The sequence below is a fragment of the Typopeltis vanoorti genome, chromosome 17, assembly GCF_054136105.1.
Source record: "Typopeltis vanoorti isolate ZY-2024b chromosome 17, IOZ_Tvanoo_1.0, whole genome shotgun sequence".
Classification (NCBI taxonomy): Eukaryota; Metazoa; Arthropoda; class Arachnida; order Uropygi; family Thelyphonidae; genus Typopeltis; species Typopeltis vanoorti.
Window position 1 is genome coordinate 19,123,608 of NC_143565.1, and position 25,139 is coordinate 19,148,746.

The following is a 25,139-nucleotide window of genomic DNA, read 5'->3' on the forward strand; positions in this document are numbered from 1 at the left end:
ACCTGATATTTATGTTCTATTTTCTTACTAGTCTTTCCATGACTTTTGTTTAGGCACTTTTACACACAGTTTAATTCTCTTACATTTCTCTTTGCATTCTTTTAGGACATCTACTGACTTATTTGCTAGCAACTTTTTTTTTTGGTATGGTCTCTTCTTTTCCGTGACTTCTTCTGACTGCTTCTTTTATTAATTGTGTCCACCAACAGTGTTTTTATTTTTCATCATCATCATCATCATCAAATTCCTGCCATGAACCCTCAAGGGGTGTACAGGATATGATAGTATTACATGAAAAATTTACATCATTACTAACTTCCTATCTACAATTTTCCTCCAAATTAGTCTGTTACTTGTCAAGACTCCAACATTATCAGATCTTATATTTCTATCATCTAAGGAACTTTCTACAGTATCAATCCACCTATTCTTGGTCTTCCTCTGGGTTGTTTTCCTGCCAACCTGGCAGAGAACACTTGTTTTGCTAATCTTTCCTCATCCATTCTGTTTAAGTGACCATACCACCTGAGATTAGCTCTGCTAACGCATTCCTGGATGTTGACAATGTCAAGTTCTTTCCTAATATCCTCATTTTTAATATGATATTGCCATTGATGCCATCTGTTCATGCCTGTAATCTTTCTCAGGACTCTCATATCTGTGGTCACTAGTCTTTGGTGAAGTGTTTTACTTCTGACCCAGCTCTCAGATCCATAAGTTAAAATTGGTTTGAACACTGTCTTGTATACAACTAATTTAGTGTTCTGACTAATTTCTCTCTTATTCCATATGAATTTATTCGATTGACTTCCTACCATACCAGCTTTGTTGATTCTATTGTCTATTTCTATATTAAATTTACCATCTTCACTAAAAATTGAGTATAACATGTTAAGGGGAAAAACAAGGTAACGTGAATAAGATGAGATGCTTTTGAACAAATTATGGATGATGCAAATTTTTCAAAAAAAAAAAAAGTTTTGGTATTTTATGTACATTTACAGTGTTCACATAGAAGTAGAAAGTCAAGTGGGCTGCTCCTACAGTCTGCCCACTTATGCTATATCTGAAGAAAAACAATATTTCTTCCACCCTCATCTTTATTTTATTATTATTATTTTTTTTTTTTGTGGTCATAAAATCCATTGTACAAATTTCAAGATTTGTACACTGATACTGAAATCGTGTAATAAAAAAAAAGAAAAAAAAAAAGACAATTTTCCTAATTAAAAACAAAAATCAAAAATTTCATGTTGTGCAGATAACATTTATGTCCATAGTCATTTTTAACTAAATGATATGGGCTAACTCCCTACCCACCTTACAGAGTACAGAAAAAAATATACGAAAAACCCACTATGCTGTTTCATTATACAGCTTCCAGCACCCTAACGCATTCTAGTATCATGTAAATTGTCTTTCTCTATCATGTCTAGTATCATGGAAATGGGTTTATGGTGATACTGCTGGACCTGGCAAAAGCATTTGACAGGATACTACATGGAATTCTAATCCGTAAGCTACAACATATGGGAATGGATATAGGGTTGGTGAGATGGATAGGTGGGTGGTTGATGGAGAGATATCAAAGAGTAGTAGTATTCAGGAGTGGAGTCCAAAAGACGGCCTGTGACTAGTGGTGTGCTGCAGGGTTCTGTTCTTGGACCACTCCTGTTTAATCTGTTCATTAACGATATAGGGAAGGATCTAAGTGGAACAGTTCATTTGTTCGCTGATGATGCAAAGTTGGGTAGGGCGATAGTGAATACAGAAGATGTCAAAGTCTTGACTTAGATAGATTGGAGTTCTGGGCTAAGGAGAATGGATGTCAATTTAATGTGACAAAATGTAAGGTTATGCATTTTGGGGTGAAAAGATTAGCAGCAGTATACCACATTGGTGGAACTGTACTCCAAGAGATTGATGAGGCCAGGGACTTGGGAGTGTTGGTGGATAGGGAGATGAAGTTTAGGGGACACATTGCAAAAGTAGCTAAAACAGCTCATCAACTCACTTGGTTGTTGAAAAATACCTTGACGAGCAGAGACAAGCAAGTTATTATACCTCTGTACCGAGCCCTGATAAGACCTCATCTCGACTACTGTGCCCAGATTTGGTCACCTCGGTTCCTTCTTGATGGGGAGGAGGTGGAAAGGATCCAGAGGAGAGTGACTAAGATGATAGCAGGTCTATGGAATGAACCATATGAGAACAGGTTGAAGATATGTGGGTTGCAGAAACTAGTTAATAGGCAGCAAAGGGGAGATATGATTGAGACATTCGAACTGCTAAAAGGATTCTATAAGATTAATTCAGAGGATATTTTTGAGATCAGGACTGGTGGTGGGAGAACTAGGGGACACCTATGGAAGCTGGGCAAGAGTGTAGTTAGCAGGGGTGTTAGAGCTGGGTTCTTTACTATTAGAGCGGTAAATGAGTGGAATAAGCTGCCAGAGTCTGTTGTGGGTGCTATGACAGTGAGCAAGCTCAAGGCAAGGTATGATAGATGAGTCTAAGGACTCCCTGGAGTAACCCGAAATAATAATAATAATAATAAAATTACTGTATTAAGAATGAACAGTAGAAGCTAAGCAACAATGAAAGTGGAGTAGCCCAACCAAAGTGCAGCTGAAAGTGAAACATGGAATTATGTCCCATCAGAAGGTCCAGAGGTTAAAAGGTTTGCTGATGGAGAGATGTGGAAAGCAAGAGAGGACTGTTGAACTCACATCAAATTACTTCAATATATGATAATGTACAGAACACCCCTTTCAGGCATGTATGTTGCCATGCATTATAGGAAGGATCAGAACCCAGACTAGTTTCAACTTTCTATGAGAGCTAGGAGATGTTGAGAGCTAAATCTATACTGAGGTCATGTATCAAAACTTGCTACTCTGTTCTACATTCATAATTATTTTAAATAGTTTTTGACAGCAATTACTCATTATTTACCTGAAACCCATTCTCCATTTTCAAATTTTGCTTCCTGATTTCCCAATTTTACTTTCACTTGACCATAATTCAAGCCAAATTCACTCTGATTTAAAACTGGATCCAGGTCACGTTGGACGCTGGAGAGTGAAGTAGATTTTCTAGGTGGGGTTTTCTTCAAGGAAAATTTATTTCCAAACAATGGCATTCTTTCTTTACTAGAAGAAAAAAAATTCTGATGTTATACTCATATATATAATATAAAAATAACAAGGTATAATGGGTGTCTACTTAATGTGATACTTCTTCCCTTCTCATCCATCCTTCAGGATGAGTAATGTGAAACTAGTTACAATTTTTCTGTTTTTGAGTACATAAAAATACAAATTGTTGTCAAATTCACCTGACCATGCTTTTCAAAGGCATGCAATCTCCCCCCCCTTCTACTATTTCGAACAAGTTAAATATTATAAATTTCAATATTAATAAATTTATCATATATAATATCATAAATTAAATTTTATGTGTAGTAACCAGCAAAGAAAAGATGGCAGCGGCTTTGTCCATGCAGGAATTTAACTTCGACTTCAGTCATTTCATGAAATGTGAGACATGCTATATGTACTCATTGGATTACATAGATAAACTGCAGATGTAAGGAGGGTGTGTGTGTGTGAAATGTGAGCTGAATGAGGACTTGATGAGTGCTTGTCTGATAGAGAAGGATGGTGTAAAAGAGCAGTGAAAAAATGTTAAAAAAAGTTTTGAAAAAGAGAATGAATGATCTGAGAAACTCAATCGATGATAAGAAAGATGAAAGTGATGAGAATGTGGTAGAAGGCAACGAAATTGAGAGAATGAATGAAAGTGAAAGTGTAACGCAAGGCTCAAAAGCTCGAAAATGTGAAAGAATGAACGAGAGCGAAACTTGGATGCAAGGTTCGAAAGTTCATAAACTCAAAAGAATGAACGAGAGCAAAAGTGTGATGCAGGGTTCGAAAATGAGATGAGGCAGAGAGAGAGAGAGCAAGGATTATGGATGATATGTTAGAGGAAATGTGTGAGGAGAAAGGAGTGCAGTTTGTTAATGTGTGGAATGAGTTTGAAGGACAAAGTGAGCTGTATAAGAGTGATGGACTGCATTTGAGTGATTTGGTATGAGTCACCTGGAGAGACTGCTGCTGGAAGGTAGAGAAATGAGTACATTGAGTCTGTTCACCCAAAAATTGTTGGATGGACAGGCTCAAATGAGAGCTTCAGGAGAACGGGGCTCAGGAGAAAGATGGATGCTCCAAGACGATGCAAATGCATGTGTAAACAGGAAAGGAAGGGGATGACCTGGGATCAATAGAAAGCAGTTGGATTTGAAAAGAGTTCTAAGATGAATAAGGAGAAAAAAGAAATTCATTGAGTAAAGCATGGAGAAGTCACATCAAATAAGTGGTATCAGTGGAACTAACTATAGATCCAGGAATGAGTTGCTGTTTGTATATAAATGCTAGAAGTGTAAGAAACAAGGAAGATGAAATGCTTGCATTAATTGAGTCTGTTCATCCAAAAATTGTTGGAATAAGTGAGACATGGTTAGATGAGGATGACATCCTGACAGTAAAAGAGATGAAAGGGTATGATGTGTTTTGCAAGGATAGAAAGGGTAGGGAGGGGGAGTGCTATTGATGATAGAGAAAGAGTTATGTCGTTATGTCCATACAAAGTAAGGATGAAAGAGAGAAATAGTGCCAGTAGTTTTGAGGCAGTATGGTGTGAGATAAAGGTGAATAGAAGGAAATACTTGGTTGGATGTTGTTATAGACCTGGAAATGTGGATGGTAATGGCTATAAAATATATAATAAAATTAGCCAAGCAAATAAGAAAAGGATGATCATTATGAGCAATTTTAATTATGGCAATATAGACTGGGATGATGAGACAGAAACTGGAAGCAAAGAAAATGAGTTTCTTGAGTTTTTGAGGAACAACAACCTCAGACAGTATATAACAGAGGACACACAAGGACTGAGGGTCTTGGATTTGATCATCTCATCAGAGGATGTAATTATAAATGAGGTGTCCAATCACCCTCCAACTGGTGAGAGTGACCATGAAGTGATTACCTGGGTGGTTGCCAGCAGTGACAGGACCTCTGTGAGAAAAGGGTATATGTGGAAATACAAGGCTGGTGATTATGAAGAGCTCAAGAGATGGCTTGCAGGTATAGCATGGAATGAGGAGTTAGCTGGAAAAGAGATCAATGCAGCTTGGGGGATATATAAGAACTATCAAGTAGAAGCAATGTCTAAATGTATTCCAAGGGTCAGAAGGCTAAATAAAGTAAATGTAAAATGGATGAATGAATGAAAGATGAAATAAGCATGCGATAAAGAGAAAAAGGGCATTATGGAGGCAACATAAGAGAAGTGGTAATAATCAATTCCATGAAGATTACAAACAAAGACCAGGCAAGGAGGGTGACTTGGTTGGTAAGGGTAGCAAAAGTGAGGTATGAGCAGCAGCTAGCTAATGATGCCAAAAAGAATCCTAGGGAGTTCTTTCAATATGTAGCCAGCAAAAAAAGAATGATTATAAAAGGATGACACTGATTAGAGAAACCGGTATAAGGACACCTGGTGCGGAAGATATAGTGGAGATACTCAATGAACAGTTCATAAAGGTCTTTCATTCTTGTGAATGTGACATCATGGAGAGATTGAGCACAGCTGATGATGGGGAAGAGAGACTGACTGTAATTGAGCAAGAGGTGTACGGGGAGTTGAGAGCTGTGGGACTTGATAATATATTACCACATATTTTGAAGAAATGTGCCAGGGAGTTGACATCTGCTTGGTTGGATGTCAACTCCAACCAAGGTTAGGTTAGATTTCCACTCCTTTGGAACTTGACTTTGGGTCAAGTTCCAAAGGAGTGGAAGGAAGGCAAGATTGCGTTGCTTCATAAGGGAAGTGATAGAACTCAAGCATCAAATTATAGGATTATCTGTGTGTCAGATGTTGTTGTTGAAGAAGCTGGTGAGAACTAGGATCCAGAATTGGATTGACAACAATGGTATTATCTTTGATGGACAGCATGGATTTGCTAAAGGGTGGTCATGTTTTAGTAATCTACTTAGATTACTAAATGGACAGAGAAGAGGGATAAACAGTAATATACTTAGATTTCACAAAGGCTTTTGATAGATTACTGGACGATAAGTTGATAATTAGACTACAACAGATGGGGTTGGATATTAGATTAGTGCATTGGATTGATGAATGGCCATCTGATACGTATCAGCAAGTTGTGTATGGGGGAGCAATATCCCAGAAGAGGAAAGTCACTAGTGGTGTACCTCAGGAGTCTGTTTTAGTGCCATTACTTAACTTGTATGTCAATGATATTGGCAAAGATTTGAATGGAGATATTCAGTTGTTTGCAGATGATGCAAAGTTGGGATGAACTATGAAGAGTAGAGAAGATATTGTGGCCTTACAAGAAGACTTGAATAAATTGAGTGAATGGGCAAGGGAATGGGGATACAAGTTCAATGTTGCAAAATGCAAGGTTTTAAAATTTGAGAAACAAAGATGGGATATAGAATTTATGCTTGGTGGGGGATATATTGTTGGAGGTGGAGGAAATAAGATATCTTGGGATGATAGTGGATAAGGATCTGAAATTTAGGGGACACACTGACTTGTAGAAGTAGGGAGATGCTTGTTTAATTGTATAAGGCAGGATTTCCAAACTGTGTTCCGCAAGAAGTTCTCCTGGAATTTGTCATTTTAGTTTTCTAAGCATTTTTCATGAATAAATATTTTATAGTGGAAATATTCTGAGGAGAATAATATTCATGAATATGTCGAAAAGCTCAGACCCAGAATGCCTAATAACATCTGTGTATCATTAATTTTCACAATTCGAAACCTTTCAACATTTGGGAGAGGGAATACTGCTGTTTATGACCAGTCATAAAAATTGCCTGCAAGCAGACTATAACAATGGGTAGCATATCCTCTGTTCTCAAAACTGAAGGAAATGACATCTGTAGCAAATGTCAGTGACCAAGTGGCATATTTTTAAACATGGAAATATTCATGAATTATCGTTAATTTTCACACATAGAAATCTTTCAACAATTAGGAAAGAGAATACCGCTGTTTATGACCAAACATAAAAATTGCCTGCAAGCCGATTATAACAATGGGTGGCGTATCCTCTGTTCTCAAAACTGAATGAAATAACATCTGTGTTGCAAATGTTAGTGACCAATCAGCAAGGAAGTATAAAGAAAATTTTTTCACTAAAATTGAAGATCAAGGTAGTCTATATCCAGTTCTCAAATCTAATAATACTGAATACTTTCTTCACAAGTTCGTATTGTAGGGTGAAAGTTTCGAAACTGTATCGCCGTGATTTTTTAAAAGTAATAGGCCTGCAGATTTAAATTTTAATATGAATAAGAGACAAGGGACTTTGTTTAATTTTGGTATTAAGAAATCTCTTATTGAAGGTGTTTATGACACAACAGATAGTGAGTCATCCACCACCAGCCTACAAAGCTATCTCCAGGATGTACAAAAGGAGGAGAAAACTACCAGCACACCAAGTCTGCATTCACTTGTAAGTACTTATAATAATATTATAAATTTTTGGTGATCAGAATGGATATGTCAATGAAAATCTGCACAAATTAATTTAATGACATTTATGTTTAATCGATGTTTAATTAATTATTAATTAATAATAAAAAATCAGCTAAATTAACAATTGATTATTAATTAATACATCACAAAATAACCAAGGTGTTCCATGAAAATTTCAGGATTTGTGAAGTGTTCCATCGTAGGAAAAGTTTGGGAAACGCTGATATAAGGCTTTGATTAGGCCACACATGGACTACTGTGCACAGTAGTCCATGTGTGGCCTAATCAAAGATTTGGTTACCTGATTTTCAAAAGGATGAAGAGATGGTGGAAAGGATTCAGAGGTGACTGACTAAGGACCTCTGGAATGTCGAATATGAGGAAAGGTTGAGAAGATGCAATTTACAGAGTCTAGTGGATAGGAGGAAGAGGGGAGATATGATAGAGACCTACAAGTTAGTAAGGGGTTGTTATAGGATCAATTTGAAGAGGTCCTTCAGAAAACAGTGAGAGATCTGGGAAGAACAAGAGGTCATCCATGGAAGTGGTGTAAGGAGGGTGTGAGCAGGGGTGTGAGAAGCAGTATTTTGCACGCAGAGTTGTGAATGATTGGAATGTCTTGCCTGAGAGTGTTTTGTCTGCAGATAATTTGGGTGTGTTTAAGGCACAGTATGATGAGCTAGGTGTATGATAAAAGGACTTCCTAGATAAGTCTTTGACTGCATGGGTTTTGGGATAATAATAATAATAATAATACCTATTAGTGATAAGTATATACTTTGAGAGCAAAGCACTAAACCCATAAGATACCATGCCATAAAATAAATATTAAACATATAGGCACACTCAATGTATTGTTTCAGAGTGCATATCTCATGCACTATCAAATTCTGATCCACTTTTTGGATATTTATGTACACGGTGCAGCTCAAACGTTTTGAGACCAATATTACCACAAGGTCATTTTGAGTGCCATATCTGTTGGCCAACACTTGAAATATTTGTAGCAAACCTTTCACTATCATGTAACCAAGTGTCAGCAGCCTTTGTTTGACAGTTGTTGAGTTACCAAGCATTTTGTAAGTGAAGATTTTTTATGCATTGTAACTGATGCAATGAAGAAGCAGAGTAGTGATGAAATTATGTGTAAGGAATGGCAGAAGATGATAGATCTTTTTTTGGACCAAAATTGTTACTGGTGACAAAACATAGTGTTTTGTGTATGATCCTGCAATGAAGTAACATAGTGCAGAATGGAAAAAAAAATTCAACAAAATCCAAGAAACTGTGTTTTCAAAAACTGAGTAAACAGCTGACATGGAAGAAGTTATTCGCTGCAAGTTTATTCCTAATTTTCAAAAGTTGACATTAATGCAGAATTTTGTAAAGAAATTTTGCATGCCTCCTGCAAAGAATGAACCGAGAAAGACCAGCATTATACGAATTTAACGATTGCTTCCTGCTTCCCAACAATGCACCTTTACACAATGCTGAAGTTGTGAAGCAATTTTTGGCAAGCAGGAAAGTCACTGTCATTCACCAATCAACCCTACTCACCACTGCTCCAACAAATTATTTTCTATTCCTGAAATTGAAATTCTTGTTAAAAGGTCATCATTTCCAAGCACTAAAGTAAATTCCGAGAGTAGTTACAAGGGGAGCTGAACAGCATTCCGAAAACGATGTTTCTGGATGGCATCAGCAAACTGTCTGAATGTGTGCACACAAATGCCTCAGTCAAGGAAGAGTCTATTTTGAAGTTTAGGTTAAAATCCAAAAACCCAAAATCCAGAAACGATGTTTCTGGATTTTGGGTTTTCTGATGCCATCCAGAAACATCATTTTCGGAATGCCGTTCAGCTCCCTTGTAACTACACTCGGAATTTACTTTAGTGGTTGGAAATGATGACCTTTTAACAAGAATTTCAATTTCAGTAATTAGCATGGTATTTTTATTAATTGTTTTATAATAATTGTCTCAAAACTTTTGAGCCACACCTTGTATTACTTAGATATCTATTTCTAATTAATTAGAGAGAAAGAACAAATCTTCAGTTTTTCATTTGATCTCATGCAACAGTTATGTTGTCATCTCAGAATTACAGCCATAAAGTAACCAAGGATATGTGGCCAGAATTACATGTGTTCTTCTGCCCAGTTTATCTGTTTTGCAGACAAAAAATCTATGAGTTTCATGAGAAAAAAACTCTGCCACCTCTGTACAAGACTACAATAAGATATATAATGTGCGTAGCATAAGATGTGAAATAAATTATTCTATGGTCGCACGTTATGAATGATTCGAGAGATTGTGCACCCATATAGAGTGCAAACAAATATGCATCATCATCAACTGTGAAAGAGGTTATCATCAGTAAGTTCTTGCAAAGCATGAAGAAAGCACCAAAGGAATTGGAAGAAATTTTACTACTACTCAGGCTTTCAGACAGATGTGAAAGAGATATAGATGTGTTGAAAGAAATGATTTGTGAGAAGGGATAAACCATATTTCCTGATCACATAATCATGTTAGAACTGGCAGCTGCCAGTTCTAACATGATTTTGTAGCTTGCTATGCATGTGTCTTATACACATGCCATTGTTTAAAAATGTGGCAGGCGAGGGACCAGAATTGCATGTGTGCATGAAATGTAGACAGTGGGAAAAAAAAACATTTGTTGACAGCAACAGCAGACTTTATACCTCAAGTGATGGATGACAGGAGAAATAAAAGAGGAATTAAAGATTAAAAAGAAATTATGGAAGACATATAAAGAGAGAAGCTGAGAACAGCTACATGAGGAATATGAGGTTAAGGATAGGAAAGTGAATACTGTAAGGAGAGAGAGAGAAAAATTAGAATATGAGAGGAGACTAGCACTGCACTATTCAGAATCCCAAAGAGTTTCTTCACTATGTGGTGAGTAGGAGGAAAAATGGTAGCGGATGGATTACCTTACTGGATGGAGATGGAACGCAGGTGGCCAATGCAGAGACATAGTTGAGTTATTTAATGATTGCTTTATTAGAATGTCTCATTCTGGTACAGCAGGTTATATCCTAGATGGATAAGAGTGGTGAAGTGTCAGAAGTGAATGAAGAGGATGTATTCCAAATATTGAGTATGGTAAATGTCAGTAAGGACTAGATGGAATTTTACCAAGTGTTTAAGGGAATGTGCAGTGGAACTCACCATACTATTAACTTGGCTGTTTAATAAAAGTTTTGCAACAGGACAAGTTCCTGGAGAGGGGAAGGAGAGTAAGATAGTTGTGACCATTGCATAAATGTGGTAGCAGAATGGAACACGCCAATTAAACTATAGGTCTGTTTATATTTCTTCTGTAGTTGTTAAGATTTAGGAGAAATTGGTAAGAACTTGTATAGAGAATTGGGCAGATGAGAGCAATATTATTTATGCAGGCCAGAATGGATTTGTTTTAGTAATCTTTAGTAAGTTTTAATAAGGCATACACTGTCATTTTGTTGGATTTTTCAAAGGCATTTGACAGGGTACCACATGAAAGTTGGTTTTTAAGTAACAACATATGTGTCTGGATATCAGAATTGTATATGGGAGAGCAGTATCAAAGGAGTAGGGAGTTACAAGTGGAGTTCCACAGAATGCAATACTGTGATCATTTCTGTTCAATCTATCTTTATGTCAATGATATTGTCACAGGACTAAAGGGAGATATTCGTTTTATTATTATTATTATTTTTTTTTTAATAATGTTCGTCCCATACATCAGAGGTTGGTTGGTCAACCAATAGTAAGTTGGACCATGTATGTGAAGAGAACTGGGAAATGAGGAACTTGTTCACATTGAATTTGAAGGCCTGTGCATTGTATTCAAACCAATTTTAACTTACCAATCTGAGCGATTGGTTAGAAATAAAACACCTGATCAAAGACTGAAGACCTCCGATATGAGGTCTCTAGTTCTGAGAAAGATTGGTGGAGTGAACAGATGGCATCAATGGTAGTATCACATTAAAAATGAGGATATTAGGAAAAAATCTGCCATGGTTAGCATTCAGGAATGTGTTAATAGAGCTAATCTCAGGTGGTATGGTCACGAGAGGACATGAAACAGAACAGGAGAGGAAAGCAAAACAAGTGCTCTTTGCCAGTTTGGAAGGGAAAAGACCCAGGGGAAGACTAAGATGTAGATGGATTGATACAGTAAAAAGCACCTTAAAAGACTTATAAGAAATATAAGATCTCATAATATTGGAATCTTGACAGATAACAAATTAATTGGGAGGAAATTTGTTGATCAGAAGTTAGTAATGTGTTCATGATAGTACAGGATAAGTACTATCATAATTACTCTGTACAGTCCTGAGGATACATATCAGGACTTTGATGATGATGATGCATTGTATTCCTTGGGAATACAATGGAAAACACACGGGAAGGAAAGCTGTTCCAGAATACAGCAACAGTAGATATGAAGGAGGTGGAAGAGAAACTTGTTTCATGAGTATGGAGTTTGACTGTATAGGAATGTTGGGTGGTAGCTGCACATATTTTGATGGGTTTGGTAGAGAGAGAGAGAGAGAGAGGGGGGGGATTATTGATGATAGTTTGATAAACATTTACCATGGAAATATTTATAGACGATGCATGCAGTAGATAATAGATGCCTGTGTGTGTGTGATTGGAGTGAGTTGGTAAGAGATGATTCATTAATTAGTCTGACTACTCTCTATGTACTGTGCTGAGTATTTTTAGGGAGCTCTTAGGGGAACTTCCCCAGGTGTGTGAGCAGTGCTCGATGGTTGGGCAGATTTGTGATTTGTACAGAATTAATAGAGTGGGTAAAGTAATGCCTTTAACAAAAGAGGAATCCTAATTTTTTGGATGATGCCAAGGAGGCAATGGTTGTAATGTGTTTATGCCAAGAGAATCTTGATGTCAAGGTAATCCCAAGAAGAGAGATCTCTTGCCTAGAAATTTTGGTGTTGTCAAAGGTAAATTTGGAATAACATGGTTTCTTTTTTGTGGGAAATAAGGCAGAACTGTGTTTTGCAGGGAGGGTTATTAGTAATAGTTCTGATGTTTTGGCTTTTCAAATCTTCTCTTCATTGCCTACCTTCTGGAAAGGTAAGCAATGAAGGAGGATATCAGTTTAATACAACTAAATGTAAAGTTTTGAAATTTGGGATCCACAGATGGGATACCCTATACTCACTTGTTGGAGTTATATAAGAAGTGTAGGAAGCAAGGGATCTTGGGGTGATTACAGATAGAAATTTAAAGTTTGGAGCACATATTGCAAAGGTTGTAGAGACATCTCAGACAATTGCTTCAATACTGAGGAGGGCATTGACCATGAGAGATAAAAGTGTGGTGGTCCAATTGTATAAAGCTATGATCAGGCCACATCTGGATTTCTGTGCTCAGATCTGGATTTGAAGAGAATGAAGTACCTTGGAGAGGGTGCAGAGATGGATAACAAAAATTATATTAGAATTATACAATGTTGATAAATGAGGATATATTGAGGGAATGCAGACTGCAGAGTTTAGTGGATAAAAGACCAAGTGGAGGGGGGGATGTGATTGAGACATTCGGATGACAAAATGAGGGAAAGGAACAAGGACAAGGAGCCATCCCTGGAAGTTAAAAAAGGAAGTAGTGAGTAAAAGGGAAAGTTTTTTGCATGGAGAGAAGTAGAAGTATAGAATGCACTGCCTGAGAGAATAGTGAAAGTGAAAATAGTGTATGAGTTGCAGGAGTGGTATGATAAACTTTGTATTGACTAGCATTGATCTCCCATGATGAGTCTTGTGACTACGTGGATGTCGAGAAGATAATAATAAAACCTCAGTATGTTCTTTCATTATATGGCCAGTAGAAGGAGAAATGATTATGGAAGAATGACCTTGATAGAAGGCTAATGCAGATAACATCGCACAGCTGTTTAATGATAACTTATTCAGGTATTTCAGGTAAAGCTGATTTTATTTCTAAAGGATTGAGGACTAGAAGTGAATGAAATAGATGAATTTAAATACTACATATTCTAAATGAAGTCACAGGCATATAATAAGGATATGTATTTAAGTTTTGCAGATTTGGAAAAGGCATATGACAAGGAGCCAAGAGAAAAGATATTCAAAACACTACAGTTATATGGTGAGATATAAATGAGACATTATATCAGGTTAGATCACATTATATTATAAATACATAGTATATATTTGAGTTGTAACTATATAATGCTATACATAATGGGAAGGGCCACTACCCAGGTTTCGACTTTCATGAGGTTTTATCAGTGGGAGCCAGACCCAGAAGATATACCAAGGTCAAAGTAATGCAGAAGGTCATATACAGGGTTGTCCAAAAGTGGCACACATCAAAGTTGAAGCTGAGCCGCATCAAAATGTTTCAACTATAGATGGCACCCTAGGCCTATTAGCCACCTTCATTTAATTTGTCTGCCACATGTCAGATATTGGGAGTCCATTGCATAGTTTTGTTTATGAGGAAAGCAAAATGGTACTTTCCCAGAGCAACAAGTTGTTATTTTGGAATGTCATTTTGCCTGTCATTCTTATGCAAATGTTGTGGAGGAGTTTCATCAGAAACTCCTCCCCAACTCTGTTGTTCTCAAAATTCAACAAATACAAGATTAATCAAACACTTTCGGGAAACTGGATCAGTTGGAAACAAACAAACAATGGGATAGAATCCATTTTCACTGAGGCTAAAGTGACTGCACTATATATATGACATGTTGCATGGTTCACCTTCAGAGAGTCTTAGAAAACACTCAGCACAGACATATGTCAGTACTTGGAGCTACCAAACAAAGCTTCGTCCATGCTATGTTCACTCAATTCAGGAATTGAAGCCACTGGATATGGAAAAATGTGTTGTGTACTGTAGGTGATTTTAATCATTTGTTGAAGAAAATGGAGTTCACAAGCTGGACAATGTTTTTTTTAGTGACAAAGTGTGGTTCACTTAAGTGGATGTGTCAATAACCAAAATAACAGAATTTGGTCACTGGAAAATCCTCATGTTTTCCAGATGATATTGAATAGTGCACTGTAACAAGACATCATCACCCAGTTCGTGGCTCTCCTTGAGACTGAAGAAAGTGATTGCTGTTTTCAGTAGGACACACTTGCCATACATCAAATGAAACAAAATTTTTGCAGCAGTTTTTTGGTGACAGACTGATTTCTAAAGGACTATGGCAACAAGATTGCCAGATTTATCACCTTCAGCTTTCTTCTTAGAGGATTACTTGAAAGGTAATCCCATGAAGATGAACATCACTGAAGCAATCAGTAATTCCATGCTTCAAAGAATTGCCTCCAATTTGGTAAAAAGATCATGTGCCTGCATTCAAGAATGAGGCAGCCATTTTGAATATTTGCTTTAGTAATGTTATTTATTTATTTATTTATTTTGCCTTTGTAAAGATACAGAATTTAGTTCTATAAAGTTTGTCACTAATACTGAAAACTTCAAGTTTATTTTATGATGTGTATGACTTTTGGATCATCCTAAATTTCCCACATACAAGTATTATTATACACCTTATTATTAAAATACTCTGGATACTTTGTTGTTTGCTTACACTTGGTCAAAGAATTAAACAAGAATTTTTCTTGGCATCTTTAAGTTAATTTATAGCCAAGTGAAAATTCTTTCAACAAGATTAATCAACTAGCTCTAATCCTGAATAATAAAGTGTTACACCTTTCGCTAGTTGTATATGGGAAATATATGACTTTTGCATTACTTCAACCTTAGTATCTCTTCTGTCTTTCGCCGATGACTTATAATAATGCTCATCTTTGGGCTTGCTTCTTGGTAGAGTGATTTTGCTTGGTGGCAGGTGTTTGCCTATCACTGAGTTTCCTGTCCTGGAATAATTCAGGTCAGGAGTAATGAGTTTAGCAGTAGTGACCTTTTGGGTCACTCAGTGAGATGTAAAGTCAGGGTACCTCTCCTAAAACTCAGAGTTTTAGGAAAGGTACCCTGAGTTTAATAGTACTTCAATAAAGGTCAAAATTGATTTAATATGTAGCCTTTCCCATAATGCATAGAATTATATACACACCCAAAAGGATGTATATAATGTGTGCTTTGCATTATTGAATACTAAGGCAATTAATACAAAGTTATTAGCACCTATATACAAGTAGCCTAGTCATGAAGATACTTGCAAACTTTGTTTACTTACACTCAGATAAAATATTCAACCAGAATATAATTTCTCATCCATTCATCTATTCACTGGACATCTGTTCATCTCCAGTGAAAAGATGTATGTTTTTCCAGAGGCTTCAACTTTCTGAAGATCAGTCACTTCAGACACACCATCCATCCATCCATCTCATTGATGTTTTACCCTTCCTCTTTTTCCAGGAACTTTACTTTCTATTACTGCTTTAGAAGTCTCCCCCTCTTCTATCCTTTCAACGTGTCCAAATTGTTCCAAATTTTATTTTGTCAATATCCTTAAGGAAACTTAAAGTTCCACCTATCCTTTCTAGCACCTATCCATTTGTCCACCTTTCAGTATGGGATATCCTCAACAGCCTTCTGTAACACCACATCTCAAAAACAGCTATCCTTTTCCTATCAGACCTCTTTAGGTTCCAAGTTGCACATCCACAAGTCACTGTTGGAAAAACAGGCCATCCAGAATCCTCTATTTTGTTCCTATGGAGATGGGAAAAGGATAACCTTTCAGTTAGACAAGACTCTGACCAAACTTTGTTTGCTTACATATGGATAAAGGATTAAACAAAAATATAATTTCTTGTTGGCATCTTTCATTTACCTATTCATAACCAAGTGGAAAAACTTTTAAGAGAGATGGTATGTGTGTGTAAATGATGATAATCAATATTCCCTTTAATTTTTGCTAGCTAATGTGTACATGAAAAACATTTTGTGCGCAAGTTTACAGTCTCAGATCAATGTGTGCAGTAGCTTGTGGTCATAATAGTGAAATTCACAAGTTACAAACTCTTAATTTGATATTTGTGAATTTCATTATTGTGAGAATGTCTTTGTTAAAAGATAGTGTATGTTGCATGCTAAATATTTCTATAAGAGTAACCTAAATGCCTATTCCTCGTTGTCCTTTGACAGTGGCACTACCATTTCATGTGCCATTTCAAATTTAAACAAATGTGCAGTTCCACTTTAACTTCTACAGTGACATTCTGAGGCATAATGCCCTAAAACCACTAATGATATATATTTCTCTTAATCTGCAAACCTACAAAAATCCATCACTGTACTCACAAGTTCAAATGACTGTGCCGTCTAGACAGCAGACATTTTAAACAAATATGCCCCTGTAATTTGTTGACATTGGCATCAGTTCGTCCACATGTCACAGGTTTTTAACCTGTGACAGATAATAATTATTACCTTTATTTTTTATTATAGATAATTTTTATTATCTGTTAATAAAATTTTATTAACAGATAATAAAAAAGATGAGATAGATGCAACGAGTGAGAACACACCCAAATTGTTGAGCGGAGCGATACATAGGGCAAAGCGGCAGCTAGAGCATATGCACAAATGTCTACCAAGTGTACCGGCCAATAATAAAAAGTATGATAGGAAAAATAAGAGTATGTTTGTGAATGTAAACAAAATGAAGGAGCGAGTGCTATATGGAGATTCGTTAGTAAGAGGTGTGTTAGCAGAGGATTTGACAAAATCATACCAACCTGGTGCGACCATCAGGGACATAATTGAGTCTATTAGAGAGCAAAAGGAAGGGGTGAAAGAAATGATAGTTGTGGCAGGTATGAATGATTTAAAAGGAGATAAAATGGAAATGATAGAGGACCTGAATGAATTGTTTGAGGTAGCAAAAGAAAAGAGTGAGAGAGTTAGGATGATTAGTCTTTTGCCGCAGTATGACAGTGAAGTGTTTAGAAGGACGGCCATAATTGCAAATGACTTTTGCAATTATGGCCTTTGCAATTTTTGCATGGGTTATGCATGATGAGTGGTGTGGAATTTGTGGACATGTGGAGTGAGTTTGATGGGTGAAAGGATCTATATAAGATGGATGGTTTGCATTTGAATGGATTCGGTGTAAGGAGACTTGAAAAAGTGTTGTTGAATGAAGTGGACGTGCAGAATCGGGGAAACTAGATTTATTAAGGGGGGGGGAGGAGTAGATATGCAGACCTTAGCGAGGCAGTTGAGTATATGAATGAGTATAATATGCCCGAGCAAATAAGGACAACAAATCAGAATGGGATAGTTAGTATAAGGCACCAAGGTAGGGATGGAGCTAACGGGGGTCTGCAATTCATGTACACTAATGCTAGGAGTATTAGGAACAAGAAGGTAGAATTTTTGGCCTTGGTTGGCACTTCCAGACCACAGGTTATTGGCATTAGTGAAACATGGCTGACTGTAGATAACATAGCCAGTGGGATTGAATGTGATGGGTATAGTGTGTTCAGGAATGACAGGGAGAATAAAATGGGGGGAGGAGTATTGTTGACAATAGCTGATGAGCTGCAGCCAAGGAGAATAGAAGTTGAATTGAAGGATAGAGAAAAGAGCACATTGAGGCCATTTGGTGTGAGATTGCAGCTAGCAGAACAAAATATACAATTGGGTGCTGCTATAGACCAGGTGATGGAAAACATGGTGGAGATAGTATGCACAAGCAAATAGAAGAAATGAGTGGAAGGAGGGTAATTATTATAGGTGATTTCAACTATGGTAGCATTGATTGGAGTGAGGAGAGGACACATGGGAGGAAGGAATTGGATTTTATGCGGTTATTAAGGGATAACTATCTGCGACAGCATGTAATGGAAAATACTAGGGGTCCGAGAGTGCTTGACCTAGTAACTGCATCTGAGGATTTGGCTGTAACTAATATGACCACATCGCCACCCATTGGTGAGAGTGATCATAGGGTCTTGACTTGGGAGGTGGCTAAAGATGTGGAATTTACAATTAAGACAGGGTACATGTGGAATTATTGGGCTGGTAAGTATGATAAGCTTCGGAGTTTGATTGGTTCAGTGCCATGGCATGTACAACTGCACGGGCTAGAAGTTGATAGTGCATGGGAGGCAGTTAAGAAGTGTTTGCATGAAGCAATGGCTGACTGTATACCTAGAGTCTGAATAATAAATCAAGTAGGGGTTAAATGGATGAATAACACCATTAAGCTTGAGCTGCAAAAAAAGAAACAACAACAGAAGGAATTTAAGGAGAAAGGTGACCGGCAGCCACATGAACAGTATAAAGCGGAGGCCAGAAGGATAACAAGTGTAGTAAGAAAAGCAAAAAAGGATTACGAAAGAACATTGACCATGCAGGCTAAAGAGAATCCTAAACAGTTTTTTCGATATATTGCAAGTAAAAGAAAAAATGTATATGGCAGAATGATTTTAAAGAATGCTGATGGTAGGGAGGTAACCGAATCAGTTGATATAGTTGAGTTACTGAACGAGCACTTTGCAAGAATATATCATCCAGGTGGTGACATTGCAGAAATGAATGAATAACCAATAGATTATACGGGAATTGTGGTGAATGAAGTGGAGGTGAGTAGTCTATTGCAAAACCTCAATGTCGATACATCTGTGGGATTGGATGGTATACCAGCTCCTGTCGTACGTGAAGCGGCTAAAGAATTGTCAGTACCCTTGACCATTTTGTTTAATTTGAATCTTGGGTCTGGGTTAGTCCCGAGGGGGTGGAAAAAGGGGAAAATAGTTCCACTGCATAAAGGAGGTTCCAAGACTACTGTTGTAAATTACCGACCGATTAGCATATCAGGAATCATTGTCAAGGTCTTGGAGAAATTAGTCAAGAAAAGAATACAGGATTGGATAGATGAAAAAATGGGATACTGTATGGGGGACAACATGGTTTTGTGAAGGGTAGATCATGCCTCAGTAACTTGCTCATGTTTTATAACACAGCGACGGCTGAACTGGATAAGGGTAATAGGTTTACAGTGATTCTACTGGACCTTGCCAAGGCCTTTGACAGGATACCACATGGAACTCTAATTAGCAAACTGGGATGGATATAGGGATGGTGAGATGGATAAGAGATGGAGAGATACCAGAGAGTGATTTATTCAGGAGTTGAGTCCAAAAGATGGCTTGTGACTAGTGGTGTGCTACAGGGTTCTGTTCTTGGACCACTACTTTTCAATTTGTTCATTAACGATATAGGAAAGGATCTGAGAGGAAGTCTTCACTTGTTTGCTGATGATGCAAAGTTGGGTAGAGCAATTGTGAGTGCACAGGATGTCAAAATTTTGCAGGATGATTTGGATAGTTTGGAGGACCGGGCTAGGGAAAATGGATGTCAATTTAATGTGGCAAAGTGTAAGGTTATGCATTTTGGGGTGAAAAGATTAGCAGCAGTATATCACATTGGTGGAACCGTACTCCAGGAGATTGATGAGGGCAGGGATTTGGGAGTGTTGGTGGATTGGGAATTAAAGTTTAGGAGGCACATTGCAAAAGTGGCTAAATCAGCTCATCAAATCACTTGGCTTCTGAAAAATACTTTAACAAGCAGAGACAAACAAGTTATTGTTCCTCTGTATCGAGCCTTGATAAGACTTCATCTAGACTACTGTGCCCATATATGGGCACCAGGGTTTCTTCTTGATGGGGAGGAGTTGGAGAGGATCCAGAGACGAGTGACCAAGATGATAGCAGGTCTGTAGAATGAACCTTATGAGAACAGGTTGAAGATTTGTGGGTTGCAAAAATTGGTCGATAGGTGGAAAAGGGGTGATTGAGACATTCAAATTACTGAAGGATTTCTATAAGATTAATCCAGAAGATATTTTTGAGTATAGGACTGGTGGTGGGAGGACTAGGAGCCATACATGGAAGCTGGGCAAGAATGTGGTTAGCAGGGGTGTTAGAGCTAGGTTTTTTACTTGGAGAGTGGTGAATGAGTGGAATAAGCTGTCAGAGTCTGTTGTGGGTGCTATGACAGTGAATGAGTTCAAGGCGAGGTATGATAGATACTGTGTGAATGTCGAATAGTTGTTCTTGACATGATGTTAGGGCTTCCCTCGATGAGTCTGTTGACTCCTTGGAGTTGCCCTGAATAATAATAATAATAAAAGCATTTTTTACTAAGTAATTTAAGGAAATTATAACGTTGCTAGTTTATACATTAAAATAAATTTTAATATACTTCAATATTTTGGCAACGTCACGTTGCCATTTTCAAGAAACTTAAGAACAAGACACATGCACGTAGGCACAACAAACAGTAAATGAGGAAGAAGCAAGAAGCTATTATTTCTCCTAAAGTCCTGATGGTGCCCCCTAGCAGGCAATGTTGGTATTCTTGGGTGACTGGGCTGAAGGTCTTCTGATGTAGGTTTCTCAAATTTGAGGCAGTCTCATGCAGCCAAATTTGTTGAAGTTTGGATTGTAGAGCTAAAGCTGATTCCATGAAAAGCCTTTCATACTTGTATTTACTACGGTGTACTATCATGGCTTTCTTCCACCGTATTCTATGGCAGGTATCCAGTGCATGGTCAGCAAGACCAGAGTGATTGGTGAAACTGGATGTAGTCCTTGTGTTCTGAAATTCTGATATTGGCTGTCCTGCCTGTTTGGCCAAAGTAGGACAGCTTACAGCTGCAAAGGACCTGTATACACCAGGTAGGTCTGGGGGGGGGGGGGAGGTTGGTCTTTAGTAGAGCAGATAAGGGATGCCAATTTTTATATGGTCTGTAACAAGAAGTTAAGTCATGTTTTTTCAGGATTTTTGTAATTTTTTCTGAGGTGCCTAGGATATAGGGTATGGTGATGGATTTAGAGTAATCCTTGTTGTGAGGGGGTGGGGGGTTGTGGTTTACTGGTTTCAATATTTTTGGATTTTTTTTTTTTTTTGGGGAGGGGAGTAGTCATTGGCTGAGAAAGTGTTGAGAACGTGGTTTAGTTCTGTGGTTAGGGCATTGTCGTTTGAACAGATAAGTTTAGCCCCGTTGTGTAGTGTCTTAATGACTCCATACTGTTGTGAGGAGAAGGGTAGTGGGATTGTTGGTGAATGTATCTGCCTGTATGGGTGGGTTTTCTATAGACTGAGAAAACCAAGGTTCCATCAGGCTGGCGAGTGACTAGTGTATCTAAGAAAGGAAGGCAGTTATTTTTTTCTTCTTCCAGGGTGAATTTGATTCTGGGGTGTTGGTTGTTTATATGTGTTAGGAAGGAGAGGAGTGCATTGGAGCCATGTGGCCAAATAGCAAAGGCTTTCTCTTCAAAAGTCTCCATATAAAAGTTGGCCAAGGGTGGGGAGAGTGGAGAAATGGCTGTCCCCTCTATCTGTTTGTAGAATTTTCCTTGCCAAACCAAATAGCCCGAGTTCATTGTGAACTGAAAAAGGGCTGTGATATCGGGAGGAAATTTAGCTTGTATTAGCTCTAAGGATTCTTTGAGTGGGACATTTGTGAATAAGGAGGAGACATCAAAACTGACCATTATGTCAGTGTGTTTGAGTGTAATGTTTTCTATGCTGGCTTTGAAGTGGGCTGAGTTTTTTATGTGTGAAGGTGTGCTGCCAGTATAGTGTGAGAGCTTTGGCCAAATATTTAGCTAGTTTGTATGTGGGGGAATCAATACCGTCCACTATGGGATGTAACGGCACATTTTCCTTATGTATTTTTGGGAGTCCATAAATATGGGGGGGGGGGAGTATGGAGTTAAATGGTTTTATAGTTCACCCACCGTTTGTAGGTCCCTGCTTCGCGTCTTTCCAAGAATAGTCGATTCATGCTGAAGGGGAGAAAGAAATGAAGGACGTCCGAATTTGTCGCCAACACGCGAAATCACGTGCTTTATAGGTAAAATTTTCCGACTGTTATACAAGGAACATAGTTAACTACAATAATCATAAAAGAGAAGTTAATTTTCCGACTGGTAATAATAAACAACTCATCCCACATATGGACTGATTACCCTAATATTGGAATGGATTCTCCTTTTTCTGAGATGCACAGAAGTGTCGAAGGGTCTCTAATCGGTGGGCAAACTATAATTTGTTAGTGATTTCCACAGGCCAAGAAGTGACCTTCTTAAGTAGCTTGTGGAGTTTTCTAATTTGTGAGTTGGTGGGATTGTACTCCTCGGGCTACTTACCTTCGATAGGAAGGTAAGTAGCCCGATCTAACAATAAAGCTTTCAGCTTACCTGTGTAATCCTTTTGGTTAAGCAATACTGTGACATTCCCTTTATCAGCTTTGGTGATTATTATTTTCTTGTTTTTTTTTAATTCCAGTAGAGATTTAATTTCCTTGCTGGGCATGTTGGCTTTTGGTGGTTTAGCTTTGGTCAGATCCAGTCCAAGCTACATCCAGTCTAATATCATTGGCGACGTGGTTAAACAAAGCTAAACCATCAAAAGCCAATGTGCCCAGCAAGGAAATTAAATATGAGTTACAAAAGTTTTTACAGTGGTTTTGTACCACATAATTCATGTCAGCATAAGATCAGTATTTGCAGGATCAAATTGATTTTTTTTTTACTTTCACTTTTTTTTTTTTTATCTTCACTTTTAAGCATTGCTTTTAGGTCTCTTGCCTGTTTCACTTGATTAATTTATTTATTGTATGTCGAACCCACCCACGAAACATTTGTAAACCTGTAGTTTCGAAATAATAAAAAATCCCTCTGCACGTGATTGGACTAAGGAATTTTTTAAAAAGTCCGGAAACTCTATTCTGGAGACCAAACATGGAACTTTTTTTTCAAGCCACTTAAGGCCTCCATTAGCGGGGCAGTGGTCGCACACTGGGCGATAAAATTCTTAAACGCTAAGGTATTATCTGTTCATGTTCATTATTTTTTTTTTATCGATGAAATTGATCATACAGTCATTTCTTTTTGTAGATTTCAATAAACGGAATTCAATTTAACTGAGGTTCCTACCATAATACATGGAAGTGTTGACACTATTAAGCTGAATGTCAGTAGATATTTTTCCAACATTCAGTTTAAGATCACATATTTGCATTTCATAATTTTCGAAATAGCTTATTCGAAGACAAAATTCTAATAAATGTATGTTTTCGAAATACACTTCATTAGTATATTTGGCCACGGTAAGGTAATACGATTCGAATATATTTAATCACTACTAAATATACTCACCACAAACAACGTTTTATTGTTTACATACCAACAGAAAAAGTAGTGTAAATGCGACACCTAGCGTTCGTGACCTTTTATTCATCAGTGGTACAATCCTTCTTTACTTTGTTAATTTGGGAAATTATTATACTCAATTTTGCAAAGTAGATTGTATTATAAATTAACTTAATTTATTATCATTTTCAGCACAGTAGTTTTTTAGCTTTGAAGAAAGTGGTTGAAAGTAATAATGTGGATGATGAGATGACAGCGGGAAAGAAATTACACACTTACGAGGAATCTTTCAGAGGACAAAACATGAACTGGAGCGATTGGAGAAAGGATTGGCTTGTGATGAAGAAGGACATAGAATAAAAGAAAGAGTAAATGGGAAAAACATATAAGTGTGAGAGGCTAGGAGAAAAGAGATAGAATTGTGTGGAGACTCGAGAATAAAGGGATAATTAATGAGAAAGTGACGAAAGCATGTTTTCCAGGTGCAATGATAAAGGATATTAATGAGCTGTAAGTTTGCAAAAGAAAGAAAGAAGCAAACGAGTTAATAGTTTTTGTAGGCACCAATGATTTGAAAGGCGGGAAATATGCAGTGAGAGAAGTATGAAGAAGCAATAAATGAAGAGTAAGAAAATCAAGATTTTGAGTCTGCTGCCTTAGTATGATAGGATAGAATTGAGAAGGGCCATGAGGGCCAATAAATCAAAGAGAAGATTATGCAAGAAGAATGGTGTGAAGTTTCCAGATGTCAAGAGTGAATTTGATGAACGCAAGGCCTGTGTATGCCCCTAGCGGACTGCGCTTATATAGTTTTGGAGTTAAGAGCTTGGAGAATGTTGTTCAGTGAAAGGCTGGAAATGCAAAGCCAGCAAAAGAAGACATAATAGGGGAAAGCAATCAGTCATGTGCATAGCCACCCCGGATAGATAAGTGTGAGTGCAGGAATGATTATGAAGAACTGGATACAGTTTCCCAGTTTTCTAATCCGAAAGGGCAGGTAATGACATTATGTAAGGCAGTGGCACATCCAGAGGGGGAACAAGGGGGGGCCCTGTCCCCTACAGAAAAAGGAAAAAAACACTAGAAAAATTTTCCAAAAATGTTTTCTTAATTATTATTATTATTATTTTTAAATTTATGTTGTGTCATGTCTTCTATTTCTATAGTATAATAAATCAAAAACAAGAATATGCAGCAGAATGGTGTGGAGTTTCTAGATGTGAAGAGTGAATTTGATGAATGCAAGTTCTGTGTATGCCTGATGGACTGCACCTTATACGGTTTTGGAGTTAAGTGCTTGGAGAATGTTGGTCAGTGGGAGGTTGGAAATGCAAAGCCAGGAAAAATAGACATAATAGGGGAAGGCAATCAATCATGTGGTTGTCAAATCGTCTACTCAACTCCCCCCCCCC

At 37.5% G+C, this 25,139-nt stretch overlaps 1 protein-coding gene across 1 annotated transcript in view; it reads right to left on the reverse strand.

Moving 5' to 3' along the window:
- The window catches only part of Cby (beta catenin antagonist chibby), a 38,326-nt gene extending 14,554 nt beyond the window's left edge, over nucleotides 1-23,772 (reverse strand). Inside the window, exons 1-2 of the mRNA XM_090407203.1 lie at nucleotides 23,734-23,772; nucleotides 2,956-3,152 (exon numbers count right to left, since the gene is read on the reverse strand). Of these exons, the coding sequence (XP_090263329.1) occupies nucleotides 2,956-3,142 (187 nt within the window). The 5' untranslated portion in view covers nucleotides 3,143-3,152; nucleotides 23,734-23,772. The remainder of the gene's footprint in view (nucleotides 1-2,955; nucleotides 3,153-23,733) is intronic.
- Nucleotides 23,773-25,139: the final 1,367 nt, after the last annotated feature.